We start from the raw sequence: 21,232 nt of genomic DNA on the forward strand, positions 1-21,232 counted from the left end.
ACATATATCCTTTGATGCAAAGTACGTATGGAGACAAGTACCTACTAAATCATGCTTAACTGATTTTACTCAAAAAATCTAAAGTCTTTCTAATAGCCTAAGAAAGCCATACGTGAAATGTAGCCTGTTATGTTTTTACCTCATCTTCTATTTTTATCTCCCTTCTTCACTTCTCTCCAACTACATGACTTCTGAACTATGTAAGGCATTCTCTACCTCAGGGATTATTTACTTCTTGTTCTCTGCCTAGAAAGTTTTCCCAGGGACATTCATAGAAATATCTCTGCTTCCTCACATCCTGGTCATTCAGGAGTCATCTACACTTTTGCTATAAGTATCTAACCAACTAGACTGGAAACTTCATTATAGCAGGGATTTCTATCTGTTTTTCTTTTGTCCAATGAGGTATCCTCAGAGCCTTGTAAATATCAGGTACGTTTAAAACAAAAAACAAAAGACAAAAAAACGACGACAACAACAAAACCCCCAAAACCTGCTGCTTGAATAAACGAGTACTTAAAAGCAAAGACTCTGAAGCCACAATGTCTGGGTTTAAATCTCAGTTCCCTCCTCTTACTAGCTATATTAACTGAGTCAACCTCCATAACTTCTCTGTGTACCAGTTTCCTTTTCAATAAAAAATAATAATAGTATTTATCAGCAGGGTACAGAGGCTCACATCTGCAATCCCAGCACTTTGGGAGGCTGAGGCAGGCAGATCATGAGATCAAGAGATCGAGACCATCCTGGCCAACATGGTGAAACCCCGTCTCTATTAAAAATACAAAAATTAGCTGGGTGTGGTGGTGTGTGTCTGTAGTCCCAGCTACTCAGGAGGCCGAGGCAGGAGAATCACCTGAACCCCGGAGGTGGAGGTTGCAGTAAGCCAAGATGGTGCCACTGCGCTCCAGCATGGGCAACAGAGCGAGACCTCGTCTCAAAAAATAAAAATAATAATAGTATTTATCTCATAGAGTAGTTCTGAAAGTTAGTTAATACATATGAATAGTTCAAACACTGCCTATGAAAAGTAACTGCAAAATACATGCTACCTAATTATTATTTTTTTTTTGAGACGGAGTCTTGCTCTGTCACCAGGCTGGAGTGCAATGGTGCAATCTCGGCTCAATACAACCACTACCTCCCGGGTTGAAGGACTTCTCCTGCCTCAGCCTCCCGAGTAGCTGGGACTACAGGCGTGCACCACCATGCCCAGCTAATTTTTTGTATTTTTAGTAGAGACAGAGTATCACCATTTTGGCCTGGATGGTTTCGATCTCTTGACCTCGCGATCCGCCTGCCCTGGCCTCCCAAAGTGCTGGGATTACAGGTGTGAACCACCACCACGCCCAGCCCCTAATTATTTAATTTCTAACAGATTTTGCTTTACATAAATTCCAGTCCTTCGTGATACAAAATTTTACTACTTTTGGAAAATATACCTTTTATTTATGTGGAAAAACTGTCCTATTTTATTCATACTTTTGGAGTTATTTTAGTTTTACAGTATTCTTTAGTTTGCATTTGCCAGGCTTATACTCGACTATCCACTATTTCAATTGTTCTTGTGTCAATTTATTTTAGGTCTAGCTATTATTTGGAGCACAGCTAGAAATGAAGGGTAAGGCCTTCAGTGCAATGTATCATGTCAGCTCCATCTCAACACTAGTAGGGTTTCCTCCTCAAAAACTACCCAGTCCTCTAACAGATGCTAAGAATTCTCCTGGGTGACCTGTTATTTAATCCTTAAGCATGCATTTACCATGCATATAGTGACTCAAAGATTAGGCAGCTCTTACTCCATATTTTCTCTTTTAATCATCTACAAATTCTTCTAAGTTTTAGGTGTGAGGAGAGCAATACGGCAATAAGATTTCTTGCGGGAGGGGATGAGACGATATTAACACACTGTCTCGGAGTACTATCTCAAACCAAAAGTCTCCTTCACCACATAAAAGTAAGTGCTACTCCAAAATATTTCAAAAAAAAGATTGATTGTTTTCTTTTCCTCCATATTCAATTTCTTTTAGAAAAGTTGCTATATCATGGTTGTGCACATCTGTGGGGGGGGGGGTACATGTATTATTTCGATAGACAAATACAATGTAATAATCAATTAGGGTAACTGGGATTTCTATCATCTCAAACATTTATCATTTCTTGTGTTGGAAACACTGCAATTCTTCTCTTTTAGCTATTCTGAAATATACAATAAAGTATTAACCATAATTTCCCTACTGTATTATCAAATACTAGAACTCATTCACCCAAACTAACTATATTTTTGTACCCACTAAGCAACTTCTCTCCATCCCCACCCCCCATACCTTTCCCTTCTCTGCCTACTATCTCCATTCCATGCTCTGCCTCCATGAAATCCGCTTTTTTTTTTTTGCTCCCATTTAAGACTGACAATATGTGATGTTTGATTGTCTTTTGGTTCCTAGCTCACTTCACTTAATTTAATGATCTCCAGTTCCATCCATGTTGCTGCAAATGACAAGATTTCGTTCATTTTATGGCTGAATAATATTCCAATGTGTATATACACCACATTTTCTTTATCCTTTCATCTGCTGATGGACACCTAAAGGTCAATTCCAAATATTGACTATTGTGAATAGTGCTGCAATAAACATGGGAGTGCAGATATCTCTTCAATATACCGATTTCCTTTCTTTTGGATACATACCCAGCAATGGGGTTGCTGGAACATATGACAGTTCTATTTTTAGTTTTCTGAGGAACCTCCATACTCTTTTTCATAATGGCTGTACTACTTCACATTCTCAACAGTATAGGGGCATTCACTCTTTCTCCACGCCCTTTCTAACATTTGTTACTTCTATTTTTTTGATAATACCATTCTAACTGTGGTGAGACGATATCTCATTGTGGTTTTGACTTTCACTTCCCTGATGGTTAATGATAAGTATTTTTTCATATACCTACTGACCACTTGTATATCTTCTTTTGAAAATGTCTATTTAGAGTTTCTGTCAATTTTTAAATTGGATTTTTTTTGCAGTCAAATTGTTTGATTCCATTATATATTCTGGTTATTAATCCCTTGTCAGATGGGTAATCTGCAAACATTTTCTCACATTCTGAAGGCTGTATTCAGATTCAATTTCTACTGTCTTCTAGCTCATAGGATTTGCTAGAATTTCCAAAACGATGTTAATATAAAAGGTAACTGTGGAAACCTCTTCTTGTTCCCCTATATAGAGTTTGGTCAACGTCCTCCAGCCAAAAACCAATAAAAAAAAACACCTGTAGTAAAACAAGTTTTATTTATTGCTAGTTGCAATAAATATGAATAAGTGAGAGATGGCTCAGTAAGGCACTTGTTAAATAATTTGTGGGAGGGTTCAAGAAAGTGGGGCTTCACTGTGGATTAGATACTGTCAAACAGAAATGATTCTATAATTCAGCAACTTATGTAATGACAAATCTTATCTAGGAGCACAGAAGCCTACAGGGAAGCTACAGTTTTAACTGGTAAAGAAGCAGAAATCACTCACATTGGTCAGGGTAGGTTTTTTTCTTTTTTTCTATAGTTTGCACAGTGACTTTGTTTTTTAAATGTGGCTAGACAACTTTATATGGAGTGATCTTGTTTTTTGTTTCGCTTCATCAGTCAGAGAGAGTAGCCTTGTCTGATGTTGATGTTCTGTGAAATTATGTTCAGAAGGAGAACATAAATGGCTAGTTATAAATACTAAGCCAGTTTCCAGATACAGGGACTGCTATTATCTCTCAACTTCCTATGGTATATTTCAATTTAAGGCTTTAAATTTTCTCCTAATGTATTCCATTATGTCGTATAAAAATAATTGAATCTGGTATTTTCATGGCTGTTCAGAAACAGACACAAACCAATCTACAAACTCACTATAAAAAAATAATAGGCCAAATGTATGCATTGTACATGAACATAATACAGGATGATGTACAGAGTAGTCACATAAACTAATCATAAAAGTAACAAGGTAGTCATCCAAGTTTGGAGACAAGTAAAACAGAAGTGATATAATCCAAAAGGATGTACCGTTCACTTAGATAAAAATAGGTATACTATTTTTTTAAATAAAGTGAATATACAAATAAACGTTCATTAAAAATACTTCACTGTTTTTTGTTTTACTATAAAGGATATTAGGGTAATTCTTTCTTTTGGGGGCTGGGATGGGGTGGCAGGGAGATAGGGTCTGACTCTGTCACCCAGGCTGGAGTATACTGGCGTGATCTCAGCTCACTGTAACCACGGCCTCCTGGGTTCAAGGTATCCTCCCACCTTAGCCTCCTGAGTAGCTGAAACCACAAGCACATGCCACCATGCCCAACTAATTTTTTTTATTTTTTGTAGAGGTGGGGTCTCACCATGTTGCCCAGGCAATATTAGGGTAATTCTTAAAATCTGAAAATCTAGAATTTAGAAATAATATTGTATCGATATTAACTGCCTGAATTTTAAAGTTATATTGTGATTACATAAGACAATATGCTTGTTCCTAAGGAAATACATGCTGAAGTATTTAAGGGTAAAGAAACATATGTGTGTACCTTACTCAAACAATCCAGAAAAGAAATTATATGTATATATGTAAAAGAAAGGCTGAATGAGAATGATAAAACAAATGTGATAAATGTTAAGTGTTTAGACAATCTGGATGCAAACTATAAAGGAATTCTTTGTAGTATTTTTGTAATTTTTCTCTAAGTCAAAACTTATTTCAACATAAAAAGTTTAAAAACACAGCCAGGAGCAGTGGCTCATTACTGTAATCCCAGCACTCTGGGAGGCCGAGGTGGGCAGATCACCTGAGATCAGGAGTTCGAGACCCGCCTGGCCAACATGGGGAAACCCTCGTCTCTACTAAAAATACAAAAATTAGCTGGATGCAGTGGTGCATGCCTGTAGTCCCAGCCACTCGGGAGGCTGAGGCTGGAGAATCGCTTGAACCCAGAAGGCAGAGGTTGTAGTGAGCTAAGATCATGCCACTGCACTCCAGCCTGGGTGACAGAGCGAGACTCCATCTCAAAATAAAATTAAAATGCTTGGGCGCACTGGCTCACGCCTGTAATCCCAGCACTTGGAGAGGTCAAGAAGGGAGGATCACAAGGTCAAGAGATGGAGACCATCCTGGCCAACATGGTGAAACTCCATCTCTACTAAAACTACAAAAAATCAGCTGGGTGTGGTGGCACGTGCCTGTAGTCCCAGCTACTCGGGAGGCTGAAGCAGGAAAATCGCCTGAATCCGGGAGGTGGAGGTTGCAGTGAGCCGAGATGGTGCCACTGCACTCCAGCCTGGAGACAGAGTGAGACTCTGTCTCAAAAATATAAAATAAAATATAAAATAAAAGTTAAAAAAAGCATATTAGGCCTCAAAAGTAAGCTTGACAGATATCAGTATCTCTAAGTCAATAATGAAGAGAGTAAAGTTCAAAATAATCATACAGCTAATTAAAAAAGGTAAAGCTGATATCTATTTTACTCAAGACTATAGTCTTTATTCCATGGAAAAGGTGTAAGTTTCAACATAGCGAAGCATAATTCAATGACAGATTTATAATTTTCATATCTCTAAGATAAACTATGTCCTGATTATGCTTTTTTTTTTTCCCTAAAGTATTTCCTTCCTCTCAGGTTCTGAAATTAACAGTAAGTTTTAAAAAACTGCCAGGGATAGTGGCTTACACCCGCAATCCTACCACTCTGGGAGGGTGAGGCAGACAGATCACTTGAGTCCAGGAGTTTGAGACCAGTCTGGACAACATGGTGAAACCCCATCTCTACAATAAGTACAAAAATTAGCTGGGCATGGTGGTGCACTCCCATAGACCCAGTTACTTGAGAGGCTGAGGTAGGAGGATTGCTTGAGCCTAGGAGGTCGAGGCTACAGCATTCCAGCCTGCATGACGGAGTGTCTCAAAAAAACAAAAACAAAGCAAAACTCTTTAGATTTGTTCCATCACAATTTGGTGAAGAAAATAAACTTAAGTTATCATTGAAAAAGCAAATATTAATATTTGATTCTGCCATTATGCATAAGAGCTATTCAAGTGCTAATCAACACCACTGCATTCAAAATGGTTGTCTTTGTGACAGGACACTTTAGTAAACTAATCTATGACTTTATAACTCAGACAATTATACTTGTGGTATCATTAAAACAAAGATATCGTTTACCTGAGAACTGGCACTGAAACCTGGAGGTTGGCTGTATTCTGTGGAATCAATAATACTACTGCAAAATGAAGAGAGAAAAATGTGATTTCAGTATTTACATAATTTTAACAACTGAAAAACTAAATCTAAAGTATATCATACATAAGCCCAGTATTTCTAATTTCTAAGCAAAGAAAACATTTATTGTCAATCATTAAACATCAAATAGACAACCCACGACATATCAGCAAATATTTAAGCAATTTACCACTTCAACTCAACACCTCAAACATATAAACCAAGAAATAATGTCAACAGAGGATAATCACAAGGCAGGTGTCTATATAGATTTACTTGTTTATATTTCATTTTCAGATAGGTTAATCAGGTTTGGGGAACTTTAAGGAAAAGAAAATTTACACTATTGGGAAAAGAGCACAAGCATGCAATCAAAATCTATGGTTAACAGACCCTGCTATGTCATTAAAAAGCTATGTGTTCTTGGATAGTTACCTTATAATCAATCACTCAAGATTCCTCATCTATAAAAACGAGGTGATGAAGGCTAGCTATTTATATATTATCTCGAGTCCCTCCTAGCTTCAAAATATTATATTCAAACCTCATGTGAAAAACAGAACTATCAAAAGAATAAAATAAATGGTAAAATAACAATAATCTTGCCTTTGTAACCCAAAATCAATATGCTAGCTTCCTCTGCTCTGGTCAAACATAATATGCTTTCTCCAATGGTTCTTTTTATTTGATTATATCCTCTATATATTCTATCTAACCCTAAAAAAACATTCAGAAGCGTAGACTATCTTTTACTTCCTCTATCTTGGCATTTCTATCTTACCATTTCATCATTCCTATCTCCCTCCCACCTTTAAATAAGCCCTACATAAAAAACTATCAACAACTGAAAACCACATGACATATATACCAACTGTATACATTACGATTTACTTTCTGTAAATTCTTTTTCTCTATTTCTACTATAAACATGTTTAGTCCAGGCATGGTCACTCATGCCTGTTATCTCAGCACTTTGGGCGGCCAAGGCGGGCAGATCACCCGAGGTCAGGTGTTCAAGACCAGCCTGACCAACATGGTGAAACCCTATCTCTACTAAAAACAAAAAAATTAGCTGGGTGTGGTGGCACGCTCCTGTAATCCCAGCTACTTGGGAGGCTGAGGCAGTAGAATCACTTGAACTTGAGAGATGGAGATTGCAGTGAGCTGAGATCACACCACTGCACTCCAGCCTGGGTGACAGGGTGAGACTCTGTCTCAAAAAACAAAAAACAACAACAACAAAAAAATTATATCCTTTCTATCCTATAAAATTTAAGAAATTGAGATTACTAATTAGAATGGTTCTATATGCAAATATACAAGATGATTAATTACTTAGTACTGAAAGAACCTCAAAGGTTAGAGCATGGGAGGTACTCTTAGAAGTACACAGTTTGGATTTTACCCATAGAAGTAAAGAGCCTGACTCTGGGCAAGAGGTTAATCTTACTTGGGCTCTAGCTTCTCCATCTACTAAATGATGAAGACAAATCAGAGAAGTTTGACATTTAAATAAGATAATGCAGCTGGGCGCAGTGGCTCACGCCTGTAATCCCAGCACTTTGGGAGGCCGAGGCGGGCGGATCACGAGGTCAGGAGATCGAGACCATCCTAGCTAACACAGTGAAACCCCGTCTCTACTAAAAATACAAAAAACTAGCTGGGCAATGTGGTGGCAACTGTAGTCCCAGCTACTTGGGAGGCTGAGGCAGGAGAATGGCGTGAACCTGGGAGGCGGAGCTTGCAGTGAGCCGAGATCGTGCCACTGCACTCCAGCCTGGGTGACAGAGCGAGACTCCGTCTCACAAAATAAATAAATAAATAAATAAATAAATAAATAAATAAATAAATAAGATAATGCATGTAAAGTTCACAGTATGATGCCAAAATACGGTAAATATTCAATAAATTTTAGTTTCTTTTATTAACAAGATTAGTAACATAAAACTTCACATTTTCAAAAATAAATCATATGAATCTGCCTACACAGAAGTCTTCTTTTTTTTAAAGGCATAGTTAATGGGTACAAACACACAATTACATGAAAGAAATAAGTTCTAAGGTTTGACAGCAGACTAAGGTGACTATAGTTAACAACAATATATTGTATATTTCAAAATAGCTAGAAGAGGCCAGGCACGGTGGCTCATGCTTATAATCCCAGCACTTTGGGAGGCCAAGGTGGGAGGGTCACTGGAGCCCAGGAGTTCAAGACCAGCCCAGAANATAAATAAGATAATGCATGTAAAGTTCACAGTATGATGCCAAAATACGGTAAATATTCAATAAATTTTAGTTTCTTTTATTAACAAGATTAGTAACATAAAACTTCACATTTTCAAAATAAATCATATGAATCTGCCTACACAGAAGTCTTCTTTTTTTTAAAGGCATAGTTAATGGGTACAAACACACAATTACATGAAAGAAATAAGTTCTAAGGTTTGACAGCAGACTAAGGTGACTATAGTTAACAACAATATATTGTATATTTCAAAATAGCTAGAAGAGGCCAGGCACGGTGGCTCATGCTTATAATCCCAGCACTTTGGGAGGCCAAGGTGGGAGGGTCACTGGAGCCCAGGAGTTCAAGACCAGCCCAGAAAACATAGTGAGATCCCGTTTTCTACATATAATTAACTGTGTGTGGTGGTGCATGCCTGGGGTTCCAGCTACTTAGGAGGGTGAGGTGGGAAGATCACTTAATCTCAAATGGTCAAGGCTACAATAAGCTGTGATCACATCGCTGCATTCCAGCCTGGGCAAGAGAGAGGCCCCGTCTCAAAAAAAAAAAAAAAAAAAAACCCAAAACCAAAAACAAAGTAGCCAGAAGAAATGATAAATGCTCAAGGTGATGGGATAACTCCCAAATACTCTGACTCGATCATTACACATTCTATGCATGTAAAAAATATCACAAGTATCCCCATAGACATGTACAAAATACTATGTATCAACGAAAAAATAAAGTTAGATGAGTGACAAAAAATATAGCACATTAAAAAAAACAAAACAAAAAAACTGTTAATTGTGTTAACAGTTCCTATAGCAAAACTGAATTACAAAAGAGCCTTTAAAGAACTTAACTTAAAGTTAACTTAACTTAACTTTAAAGAATTCAAATGTTCTTATCATGAGTTTATTTAGATAAAATGTAACCATTGCTTGCCTTTCCTATAGAGTCACACACTGGTATGACAAGACTGCATGCTATTTTCAGTTTACTCCATCCAGAGACTAATAGGACTGAAAGTGAGGTAATGCAATGCATTAAAGATCTCTGTTCTTCCTACTAATGAAACTCAACCCCCTAGTGTCTGTATAACATTAATAAAACCGTGTAGTTGCATAGTTAGAGGCCTATAGAACAGAACATTTCCAGCTATACATTTTTACAGATTTATGATTCAGAATTTTGTGACTGTAAGCCAAAAAAATGAATACTGATATCTCAGTGTATACAGTAATATAATTCTACATTTCATATATGTTAAAAAATACTCATCAGTTTATTGCAGATAAAACTAAGCATTAAAAATAGTATCTTATTAATGATTACAGAATATGAAACTTATTTTCTAGTAGTTTTAATTTAATTCACTAAGAAAAAGGTATAATACAGACTGCAACAGAAAAATCTGAATAATAAAATCCATTAATTCTGCTTTATATCATACATTCATACATTCATACACATACACACACACACACAGAAAAGAATATAGCCGGGCATGGTGGCTCACGCCCGTAATCTCAGCACTTTGGGAGGCCGAGGTGGGTGGATCACAAGGTCAGGAGATCGAGACCATCCTCGCTAACATGGTGAAACCCCATCTCCACTAAAAATACAAAAAATTAGCCGGGCGTGGTAGCGGGCGCCTGTAGTCCCAGCTACTCGGGAGGCTGAGGCAGGAGAATGGCATGAACCCGGGAAGTGGAGCCTGCAGTGAGCAGAGATCATGCCACTGCACTCCAGCCTGGGCAACACAGCAAGACTCCATTTCAAAAAAAAAAAAAGAATATTAGAAAGCACTGACAGGGCTGGGTCCCTCTTGACTCTGGTGTTATACTACTACTTAACTCTTGATTCATCCGCAGTCACTAGATGGCAATAACAGTATCAATAATACCAATTACTGAGGGTTTGCTATGCACTAACCTAAATAAACTTCACAGCTCTAATGTAGATAATACTCTTATCATTCTCATTTCTCAAGTGAGAAAACTCGAGCACTGAGAGATTATATATTTGGCTCAAGATAACAACACTGGGAAACAGCAATGTTATTATTCAAACCCAAGCAGTCAAGTTCCAGAGTCCACAAGAACCACCATGCTATATAAACTACCTAGGCACTTTATGTTCTCTAACTGAAGAACAGGAAAATCCTGGATAAGCCCCCACTTCATAGACATATTTTAAAGAGAAAAATGAAAACAGTAACCTAGAAATATAAGAAAGAATCATGTATTTTTCAAATAAATGTCAATAAAATTAGAAAAGTTATACTAGCTTAAGAAACCGCGGCAGGTGGATCATCTGAGTCAGGAGTTCAAGACCAGCCTGGCCAACATGGTGAAATCCCAACTCTACAAAAACACAAAAATGAGCCGGGCGTGATGGAAAGTGCATGTAATCCCAGCTATCAGAGAGGCTGAGGCAGGAGAATCTCTTGAACCTAGGAGGAGAAGGTTGCAGTGAGCCAAGATTACACCATTGCACTCTAGCCTCGGTGCTGGGTAACAGAGCAAGACTCCACTTCCAAAACAAAACAAAACAACAACAACAACAAAACACTTAATAAAGACATCAAAAGATGTCAAGGAAAAAAATTTTCAGGGTGGTAAGTAAAACTGATATAGGAGTAATACACTTTAATCAAAAGATAATAAAACAGTTCCCAATCTTCTTGCTGGTAACAATGAGAAGCTTTGCTAAAATAAGTAAAAACAATGTAGCTGTTAATTTGAGGTATCAAAGAAATTCAGTTATGCAAGTAGATGTCATATAACTATTTTCACCTACATTATTTTCCTTCAAAAGCAAAGACATATTTCCTAACTAGAAGATAAGATTATGAAGTCAATTTCACATATGAGGTATAGTATAATGAAGAGGTAACCAAGAGAAAACAATGGTTCACTCTTGGAAAATAATAGGCATATTGATTTTAGACTAGCCTTTCATATTGAAAAGAATGGTTTAAATTGAAATTATTAGTAGATATATTAGCTAATTAAATTATAATGAGAAATTTTAAATCAATGAGCAAAAATAAAGCACACTGAGATCGTTTTAGGATAAACGTAGACAATAAATATGGAATTACAAATAAGGGAATCAAAGAGAGTCCAAAATGCCACAAACTCACATAAAATTAGACTATTATCATTGATTTTTTTTTGCTATAAATGTAAAAGAGAAAAAAAGTCTACATTTAAATAAATAAATCAAATGGAGCTACAAATAAAACTTGTTCCTTTCCAGTGTTCTACATATAGTTACTGAACCAGTTTCTCCAAAAGAAAACACTAAGAAGTAACCTGAAAATACTAAATTTTAAATAATTTAATATTTTAATTTAATTTTAAATTAATAATAAATCCCATTTATTGAGCAACCAAAATTGCTGTGGCCCCAATTTTGCAGAGACCTCCAGCGATACTAAAAATCATTCTTCATGTTTTTTCTTGTTTTACTCCATATACCCTTTAACATTTGACACAGTCAAATATATCACCCAAAATCTATGCGACGAATCTGTCAACAACAATAATGGCAGCAGCTAACATTTATTGAGTTCTTACTATGTACCAGACATTATTTTCATGTCTTTAAATGTCATTTGTTTATGATCTCACTCTGTCACCCCAGGCTGGAGTGCAATGACACAATTCCACAGCTGGAATACTACTTTGACAGTTGCAACATATAAATGCAGTTCTCCTCTAGGACAGTATTTCTAAAATAGATTTCCTGATTTTGATGCAAAATCCAACTGAAAATTAAAATGAAATCTTCTCTCATTGCCTGTTTGGAAACAGACAATACTAAACTCTTCTCATGGTATCTGAATTTCAAGGACACAAATTTTGTATAAATAAATATTGGTGATGACAATGGCTTTTTAAGCAATAAATAGATTTTTTGCAATATAGTTTGGCCTTAAAAAAGAAAGTTTGGGCTCAGAAAGATTATATAAGACCTAAAATTCAAAACTCTGAAAATCAAATGCTTGTTTGCAACCTATTTAAAGGTAAAAATAAAAAACTTGGTCTGAACACATCTGACATCACGTCTCAATGTTGAAATACTAATGTGCTTGATTATGGGAAAGTCCCTCTTATTCTTCCATCAGCATTATATGATACATGGCATACGTACTCTGTTACCTTTCTAAAATCGGTAAAGGCAGGAAAGGAATATGACTATACTCTGATCCAAAAGATTTCCAAAAACGTTTTGGGAACTTATATATCATACAAATTTAGGTTTACTTAAGGAATGCAAGGTTAGTACAACAACAAAAGTACTAGGGATAGAGTACTTATCTATGATTTCTACAGAAAAGACATAGGGGCAATTTATTCTTCAAACAACAGAAGCTATCACAGTGTTTTAGAACTCCAGAAAAAAATTTACGCAGCACCCTCTTGTCTTTTAATTAGTATATGGTTACAAAGAGTCATAGTTACATAATGCATACGGGGACTATAGAACCTAATATTTATATTGCCTTTTAAAATGTTTAATACATAATAATTCTGAAACTGAAAAAGGAAAGCAAAAGAGCAGCTCATTTAAAAGTTTTCTTTGTAAGAGGAGTTTCCTTAGAAAGAAACTTACTGCTAGCAGATATAAAAAGCAAGCAGGAAGGAAAATTTCTAAAAGATGGAACAGGTCTGAGTCTATTGCTTTATTACTTTTGGAAGTAAACTACTTCGGTTGGTAGAATGCGAAAATAGACAAAAATAAGCTCAAAGGAATAAGACCAACAAGACTGATCTGCCTCCAACAAAATGAGTGAAAGTTTCAGTTCATTACACAAAGTGGTGTATTTGACTAGTTTGTATTCTATTACTACTTTCCAACAAGTTGGAGTAGATTACAATTTATTTGTAATTCACACAGTAGAAATTTTAAATTATCAGGTGATATAGTTGATACTATCCACCAGGGTTCTTTTAAAAAAAAAACCTGCTTTAAAAAAAAAAAAAAAAAAAAAAGATAGTTCTTTTAAAGAAAGAACTATCTGAAATAACATCAGAATCATTCCAGAAATAAGTAGAAGAAGCATTCCAAAACAATTAACTAAAATTCAAAGATTGGGGATGTGGTGAATGGGAAAATATGATGGGACTTCGGTAGGAGAGAGAGCATGAGCAGCAGAAATGGTAAATGATAACAGCACATGAAACTTTACATTTGTATACGGCTGTCCTTATACCTAAGCAAAGTTGTGCAGCTTTGGTTTCCCTAGGTACCCCCACGTCTGATCTCCTAGAATCAAAGTACATCTATAATAATTAAAGGGGTAAAAAGTTTCCTATGTGACTCTAAGTGACTCTAACCCAAAAGGACAAAAAGCCATAAACATGAGGCTTTGATCACAGCATACAAATGGAATTAACAGGGAATGGCTGGTATATACCAATAATTTGTTTCCTTTACAGAGACTTGATTTTAACTTTTCTGGCCCTCTCAAGCCCAGAAACTTTATCTGAGGTGTTTCAAAGACATTATAGAAGAATGTGTAACTTTACAGAATAGAGTAAAATAATTAAAAATCTTTACCCCCATCCTGCACAAAACATGAAATATGCAGTTATAAAATGTTTGTGTTGAATATTTGAACTTTCTCTTATAAAAAGGAAAATAAGCATGTCAGATTTAAGGATTTATTTAAGCACATGTAAGTAACACAGGCTTATCATCAATTACTAAATCAATTTTCCCGTATTTTCTAAAGTAGCATCTCTGCCACGCCCCAACCCCAGGCCTGCATTTGAATCTGAGATCTACCTCAAACCTAATCAATCAGATTTTTAAAATCTGCATTTCAAATAGGAGTCTTGGTTGACACTCATGAACACAGCAATTTGGCTTCCTCACACCTCAGATTTCAGAATCTAAACGAACTTTTAACATCTTTGTCAAGCAATGATTTTAGATCTTTTTAATTTTTTTTTTAATTTTTAATGTTTCTGGGTACACAGCAGGTGTATATACTTACAAGGTGCATGAGATATTTTGGAACAGGCATGCAACATGTAATACCACAACATGGAGAATGGGGATATCCATCCCCTCAAGCATTTATCCTTTGTGTTACAAACAATCCAATTATACTTTTATATTTAAATGTACAATTAAATTGTTATTGACTATAGTTGCCCTGTTGTGCTATCGAATACCACATCTTATTCCTTCTAATTAATTTTTTTTTTTCAATCTATTAAACGTTCCCACTTCCCCAGCCCCGTACTACCCTTTCCCAGCTTCTGGTAACCATCTTTCTATTCTCTATCTTCATGAGTTCAATTGATTTTTAGATCCCACAAATAACTGAAAATATGTGTTGTTTATCTTTCTGTGCCTAGCTTATTTCACTTAACATAATAACCTACATTTCTATCCATGTTGTTGCAAATAACAGAATCTCATTCTTTTCTACAACTGAATAGTACTCCATTGAGTATGTGTACCACATTTTCTCAATTCATTCATCTGTTGATGGGCACATAGGTTACTTCCAAATCTTGGCTATTGTGAACAGTGCTGCAACAAACGTGGGAACGCAGATAACTCTTTCATATATGGGTTTCCTTTCTTTTGGATATATACCCAGCAGTGGGATTGTTAGGTAATACACTACTATTTTTAATTTCTTGAGGAACCTCCAAACTGTTCTCCATAGTGGTTGTACTAATTTACATTCCCACCAGCACAGACAAGGGTTCCCTTTCCTCCACATCTTCACTAGCATTTGTTACTGCCTAACTTTTGGATAAAAGCCATTATAACTGGGGTGAGATGATATCACATTGTAGTTGTGATTTGCATTTCTGATGATCAATGAGGTTGAACACTTTTATATACACTGCTTTGCCATTTTTGTCTTCTTTTGAGAAGTGTCTATTCAAATCTTTTACTCATTTTTAAATGACTATTACATTTTTTTCCCTATAGAACTGTCTAAGCTCCTTGTATATTCTGGTTATTAATCTCTTGTCAGATAAGTAGCTTGCAAATATTTTCTCCCATTCTGTGGGCTGTCTCTTCACTTCATTGATTGTTTCCTTTGCTGTGCAGAAGCCTTTTAACTTGATATGGTCCCGTTTGTTCATTTTTGCTTTGGTTGCCTGTGATTGTGGGGTATTACTCAAAAATTTTTTGCCCAGAGTTTCTGCAAAGTTTTCTTGTAGTAGTTTCATTGTTTGAGGCCTTTAAGTCTTTAATCCATTTTGATTTGATCTTTGCATATGACGAGAGTAGGAATCAAGTTTCATTCTTCTGCACATAAATATCCAGTTTTCCCAGCACCATTTATTAAAGAGAATGTCTTTTCCCCAATGTATGTTCTTAGCACCTTTGTCAAAAACGAGTTTGCTATAGGTGTGTGAATTTGTCTCGGGGTCCTCTATTTCTATTCTGTTCCATTGGCATATGTCTGTTTTTATGCCAGTACAATGCTGTTTTGGTTACTATAGCTATACAGTATAATTTAAAATCAGGTAATATGATTCCTCTATTTTTGTTCTTCTTGCTCAGGACAGCTTTGGCTCTTCTGGGTCTTTTGTGATTCCATATAAATTTTAGGATTTTTTTCGATTTCTGTGAAGAATGTCATTGGTGTTTTGATAGTGATTGCAATGCATCTGTAGATTGCTTGGGTAGTATGGACATTTTAACAATATTGATTCTTCCAATCCATTAACATGGCATATCTTTCCAGTTACTTGTGTCTTCTTCAATTTCTTTCATCAGTGCTTTATAGTTTTCATTATAGATACCCTTCACTTCTTTGGTTAATTCCTAAGTACTTAGTTTTATTTGTGGCTTTATAAATAAGAATATCTTTTTATTCTTTTTCACATTGTTCACTGCTGGCATATAAACATGCTACTGATTTTTTGTATGTTGACTTTGTATCCTGCAACTTTACTGAATCTGTATCATTTCATTCTAATAGTTTTTTGGTGGAGTCTATAGATTTTTCCAAATATATGATCGTATCATCTGCAAACAGGGATAATTTGACTTCTTCCTTTCCAATCTGGATGCCCTTTATTTCTTTCTCTTATCTAACTGCTCTAGCTAGGACTTCTAGTACTATGTTGAGTAACAATGGTGAAAGTGGGCATCCTTGTTGAGTTCCAGATCTAAGAGGAAAGGTTTCACTTTTTCACCATTTAGTACGACTAGCTATAGGTCTGTCACATATGGCTTTTATTACATTGAAGTGTGTTCCTTTTATAAACAGTCTATCAAAGGTTTTTATCATGAAGGAATGTTGAACTTCATCAACATCACTTTGTTTCTCCTTTTCTTTTTTTTGAGACGGAGTCTCACTCTGTCACCAGGCTGGAGTGCGGTGGCACAATCTCGGCTCACTGCAACCTCTGCCTCCTGGGTTCAAGCGATTTCTCCTGCCTCAGCCTCCTGAGTAGCTGGGACTACAGGTGTGCACCACCACACCCAGCTTTTTGTATTTTTAGTAGAGACAGGGTTTCACCATGCTGGCCAGGATGGTCTTGATCTCTTGACCTCATGATCCGCCCGCCTCGGCCTCCCAAAGTGCTGGGATTACAGGTGTGAGCCACCACGCCTGGCATCAACATCACTTTTTAGGTATCAACTGAAATGATCATATGATTTTTATCCTTCATTCTGTTGATGATTTTAGTTCTTAACAAGAACCCAAGGATATTTTATAGAAATCCTGAAATGTCTACCAATTAATCATAATTACTACAGTTTTTGAGTTAAACAGTTTGATGATTATAAATTATTGGAATCAAAAGTCTATTTACACCAAATTTTAAAGAGAATAATCAATTCACCTACATATCTTATTTTCCTCCTAAAATATGTAACCATGAGAACAGGGTTCTAGGGTCTGTCATATTCATCAATATATCCCAGTGCCTAACACTGTTTTTTACATTTTTATTTTTAATTGACATAATAATTGTGAATATTTATGAGGTATAAAATATTGTGATCCCTGCATACATTGTGAAATGATCAGAGTATAGCATATCCACCACCTCGAATATTTGTGAGGACATTTAAAATCCTCTTTTGCTATTCTAAAATACACAATTCACTATCATTAACTATAACCACCTTGTCGCACAACAGAACACCAGAACTGATTCTTCCTAACTATAACTTCGTACTCACTGACCAACTTCTCCCCTCTCCCCATCCACTTCTAATCTCTGTTAACCACCATACTATGCTCTACTTCTGTGAGTTCAACTTTTCTAGATTCCACATGTAAGCAAGATCATATAGTATTTGTCTTTCTGTGCCTGTCTTATTTCACTTAACATAATGTCATCTAGGTTCATTTGTGTTGGTGCAAATGACAGAACTTCCTGGGTTTTCTTTAAGGTGCAATAGTATTCCTGTGTGTGTGTGTGTGTGTGTGTGTGTGTGTGTATATACACACATACAACATATGTTTTAAATCCATTCATCCATTTACATAAATACCTACATTGTTTGCATGGCTACTGTGAATAATGGGACAAAGAAGATGGGATTTTTTTCATAGTGATTTTATTTCCTTTGAGAATATTCCCAGTAATGGGATTGCAGGATCGTATTTTTATTTTTAGTTCTATTTTTAGTTTTTTGAGGAACCTCCATAATGTCTTCCAAAGTAGTTGTACTAATTATAATACCACCAACAGTGTATAAGAGCTCCCTTTTCTCCACATCCTCATCAACATTTGTTTCATCTTTCTGATAATGGCCAATCTAAGAAATGTGAGGTGATGTGCATTAATTTGCATTTCTCCGATGATTAGAGATGTTCAGCATTTTTTTCATATATCTGTTGGCCATTTCTATGGCTTCTTTTGAGAAATACCTGTTCAAGTCCTTTACTCATTTTAAAAATAGGTTGTTTCATAGAGTATTTGTATATTTCGTTCCTTGTATATTTTGCATGTTAGCACCTAATCCAATATATGATTTACAAATATTTTCTCTCAATAATTGGGTTCTAACACAGTGTTTTATACATGCCTGGTACACCTCAAATACTGGTTGAATGACTGAAGATAAATTCTTCAACTATTCTAAAGAAAATTACAGTTTTAAGAAACGTTTTCAGAACTTACTGAATTTCTATTACCTATCTATTTTAATAAGAAATTACAGGTGTACGAAGAGTATCCCCTACGTTATTGCCATGCAAGTTTGTTTCCTGTGTTTTGTGTTTGTTTATGTTTTAGTTCACAATCAAGATTCCTTAAGATTCTTCAATTATTTTACTGACTTTGGCATCAAGTTCAACTCCTTGGCATGGTTTAGGGTCAGAATTAAGTCAAGTAACCCTTAGTACTCACAAGAATAAAACAATCAAATGGTTTTACTACTCTCACATAAAGGTAAGCTTCATTAAAATACAGCAAAACATCATGTATGTTCAAAACTCTCCAATCCAAGTGTAGTTGAAATTTCTTAAAATCCATCTATAATCACCTAACCTTGAAGATTTGAGAAAAGTATTAGCCTGTGTACAGATAATTTCCTGTACTGTCATAAGCTTCCCTTAAGGATTAGTTCAACTTGATCATAAAAACATTTCATTTCCTGCATTAAGAAGAAAACTTATCAAATAAAGTTGTTGAACCAATAACAGTTGCCAAAAAGTACTAAGAACGTAAGCATTAACATGTGAAGTGGTAGATGACAATGTCAGGGGTAATAATCCAGCCAAAGACTCACTATGCAAAAATAGGGAAGATGGCTCACTTTTCATCTACTAAAGACTCATCCCTGTCCTCCATACCCATCCCAAGCATATATTCTTTCAATGACCAGAGATTAGTATAATTGCACAGAGTAACAAGAGTAAACTAGAGGAATTTCTTAATGTAGTCCAGAAGCTATTATGCAATATTGTTTCTTAAGTATCATTAATGTATTCAAATTATAAAATATATGAATTCACAAGGTATTAGATCACTACCCTACATATATATTTTTAATGTTAAATATTCCTAGCCTCCATAAAATGGTTCCTTGCTTTTTCCTATTATCCCTATACTTTGATTCATCTGGAACTTTGTCAAAATTATAGAAACACAAATAAAAGGTATGCTTCAAAAATGTTTGATAGAGTAAATAAAATCAAAAGTGTCTTATGTAAGTCTTACCTACATACTTTATTCATAAATCTTCTTCCTCTAACACAGAAAATAGGCAATTCAGAATTTAAACTAATGCATTCCTGCATGACAATTTTTTAAAAAATGAATTAAACTTTCAATCAACAGTAATTTCTTATCAGTAAAAGCATTTTAAAGATAAGAGACTATAGATCAAAAAATTTTATTTAGTACTTGTATTTTGTACTACATTTACATACTATCTTAGAAAAACAAGACTTATTATGCAAATTTAACTCCAGCAACTACCTGGATCTTATAAAGCATACCCAGCTGAAGGAGATAGAGAAGCTTCAACTAATACAACATTTTTCAAACTAAGTTCTCTTATGTTCTGAACACACAGAAGAGACTAATAACTCACCATTCCAAAACTGCTTAAAGACAAAGAATAAAGCAATTATGAGATAATTATTTCTAAGAGAGAAATCACATCAATAAGATACATTCAGAAATTTAAAAGCAAAGTTACTGCAATGGCTTTGACGAGGATTTAAAATCTAATGAATTGTATGCCAATGTTCTTCATCACACCAGATATACAGCTAACCACAAGAGGGTAATACTAGGTTTATACTAAGCTAATGGCTTCAGAGGCTTGATAATAAGTTATTTAGCAGTGCTTTCTATTCAATTACACAGATTATGAAACTAAATAAGATTTAAAGAGCCTAACATCCACACTTGTTAGTCCATGTAGAGTCCACTCAGTTTACGCTCTCAAAAATTCAGAGATAATAAAGCCTAGTCTAAGTATGTTTTAATCTAAAAAAAATCAGCACTGTCCTATTTGCCAGGAAGAGAACCTAACAAAAATGTTTTGCCGTATTATTTAAATAAAGTCTGAGCTAAAAAGTTAAAAAATGTCTAAAACATTAGTAATACTCTAGAAGGGCAATTAGGATATATATCCTCACATCACCTTCCTATACAAAATAACCAATTCCACTTCGCAATAAGTAAAAGAGACTATGCTTGCCTACCAATCTCTAATTTACTCATTATTTGACACACACAACTATGCAACAATAAAATGTAAACTATGGTTTATACTGAGAATTGTGAAGACTTTCTTCCTTAGAATTTAAAGCAGATTAAAAAGGTTCTAAGTATAGCAGTCATAGGTTTGATTGATTATATGGAAAGTTTGAAATGGATGAAAGCTTAAAGGTTAAAAAATTCAACTGATTTTTATTTTTATTTTTTAAATATCTCACCTCAATGAAGCATAACTGATAGCTTTTATAGTAAAATTAAAATAATTAATTTACTTATTAAGTATACTAAATGTCATGCTTCAGTAAATTCACAAATTGAAAATTAAATGACATTCTAGGTTAGGTATATATTTACTCAAAACCTTATATTTAAGTCCCTATTATATATAAATACATAAAAATGTGGAAGTATAAGAAAAAAACAATATTCACAGGATTACAGTACAGCATGGAAAACATGTATTTTTTCCAAAGTAATACATACTATAGAAACAGGATCAAAATAAGTAGAAATCTTTACAAAACAAGTGGTTAATTCTATCTCCTGCTTCCTTTTCCCTTCCCTTAAGTTTTTA

At 35.2% G+C, this 21,232-nt stretch overlaps 1 protein-coding gene across 1 annotated transcript in view; it reads right to left on the reverse strand.

Annotated features, from left to right (window-relative positions):
• Window positions 1–21,232, reverse strand: part of COP1 (COP1 E3 ubiquitin ligase) — a 259,480-nt gene that overhangs the window by 158,792 nt on the left and 79,456 nt on the right. The window contains 1 exon segment of the mRNA XM_017891684.1: window positions 6,196–6,253. Coding sequence (XP_017747173.1) covers window positions 6,196–6,253 — 58 coding nt within the window.

This window comes from Rhinopithecus bieti, unplaced genomic scaffold, assembly GCF_001698545.2.
Source record: "Rhinopithecus bieti isolate Rb0 unplaced genomic scaffold, ASM169854v2 scaffold_20101, whole genome shotgun sequence".
In the NCBI taxonomy this organism is placed as follows: domain Eukaryota; kingdom Metazoa; phylum Chordata; class Mammalia; order Primates; family Cercopithecidae; genus Rhinopithecus; species Rhinopithecus bieti.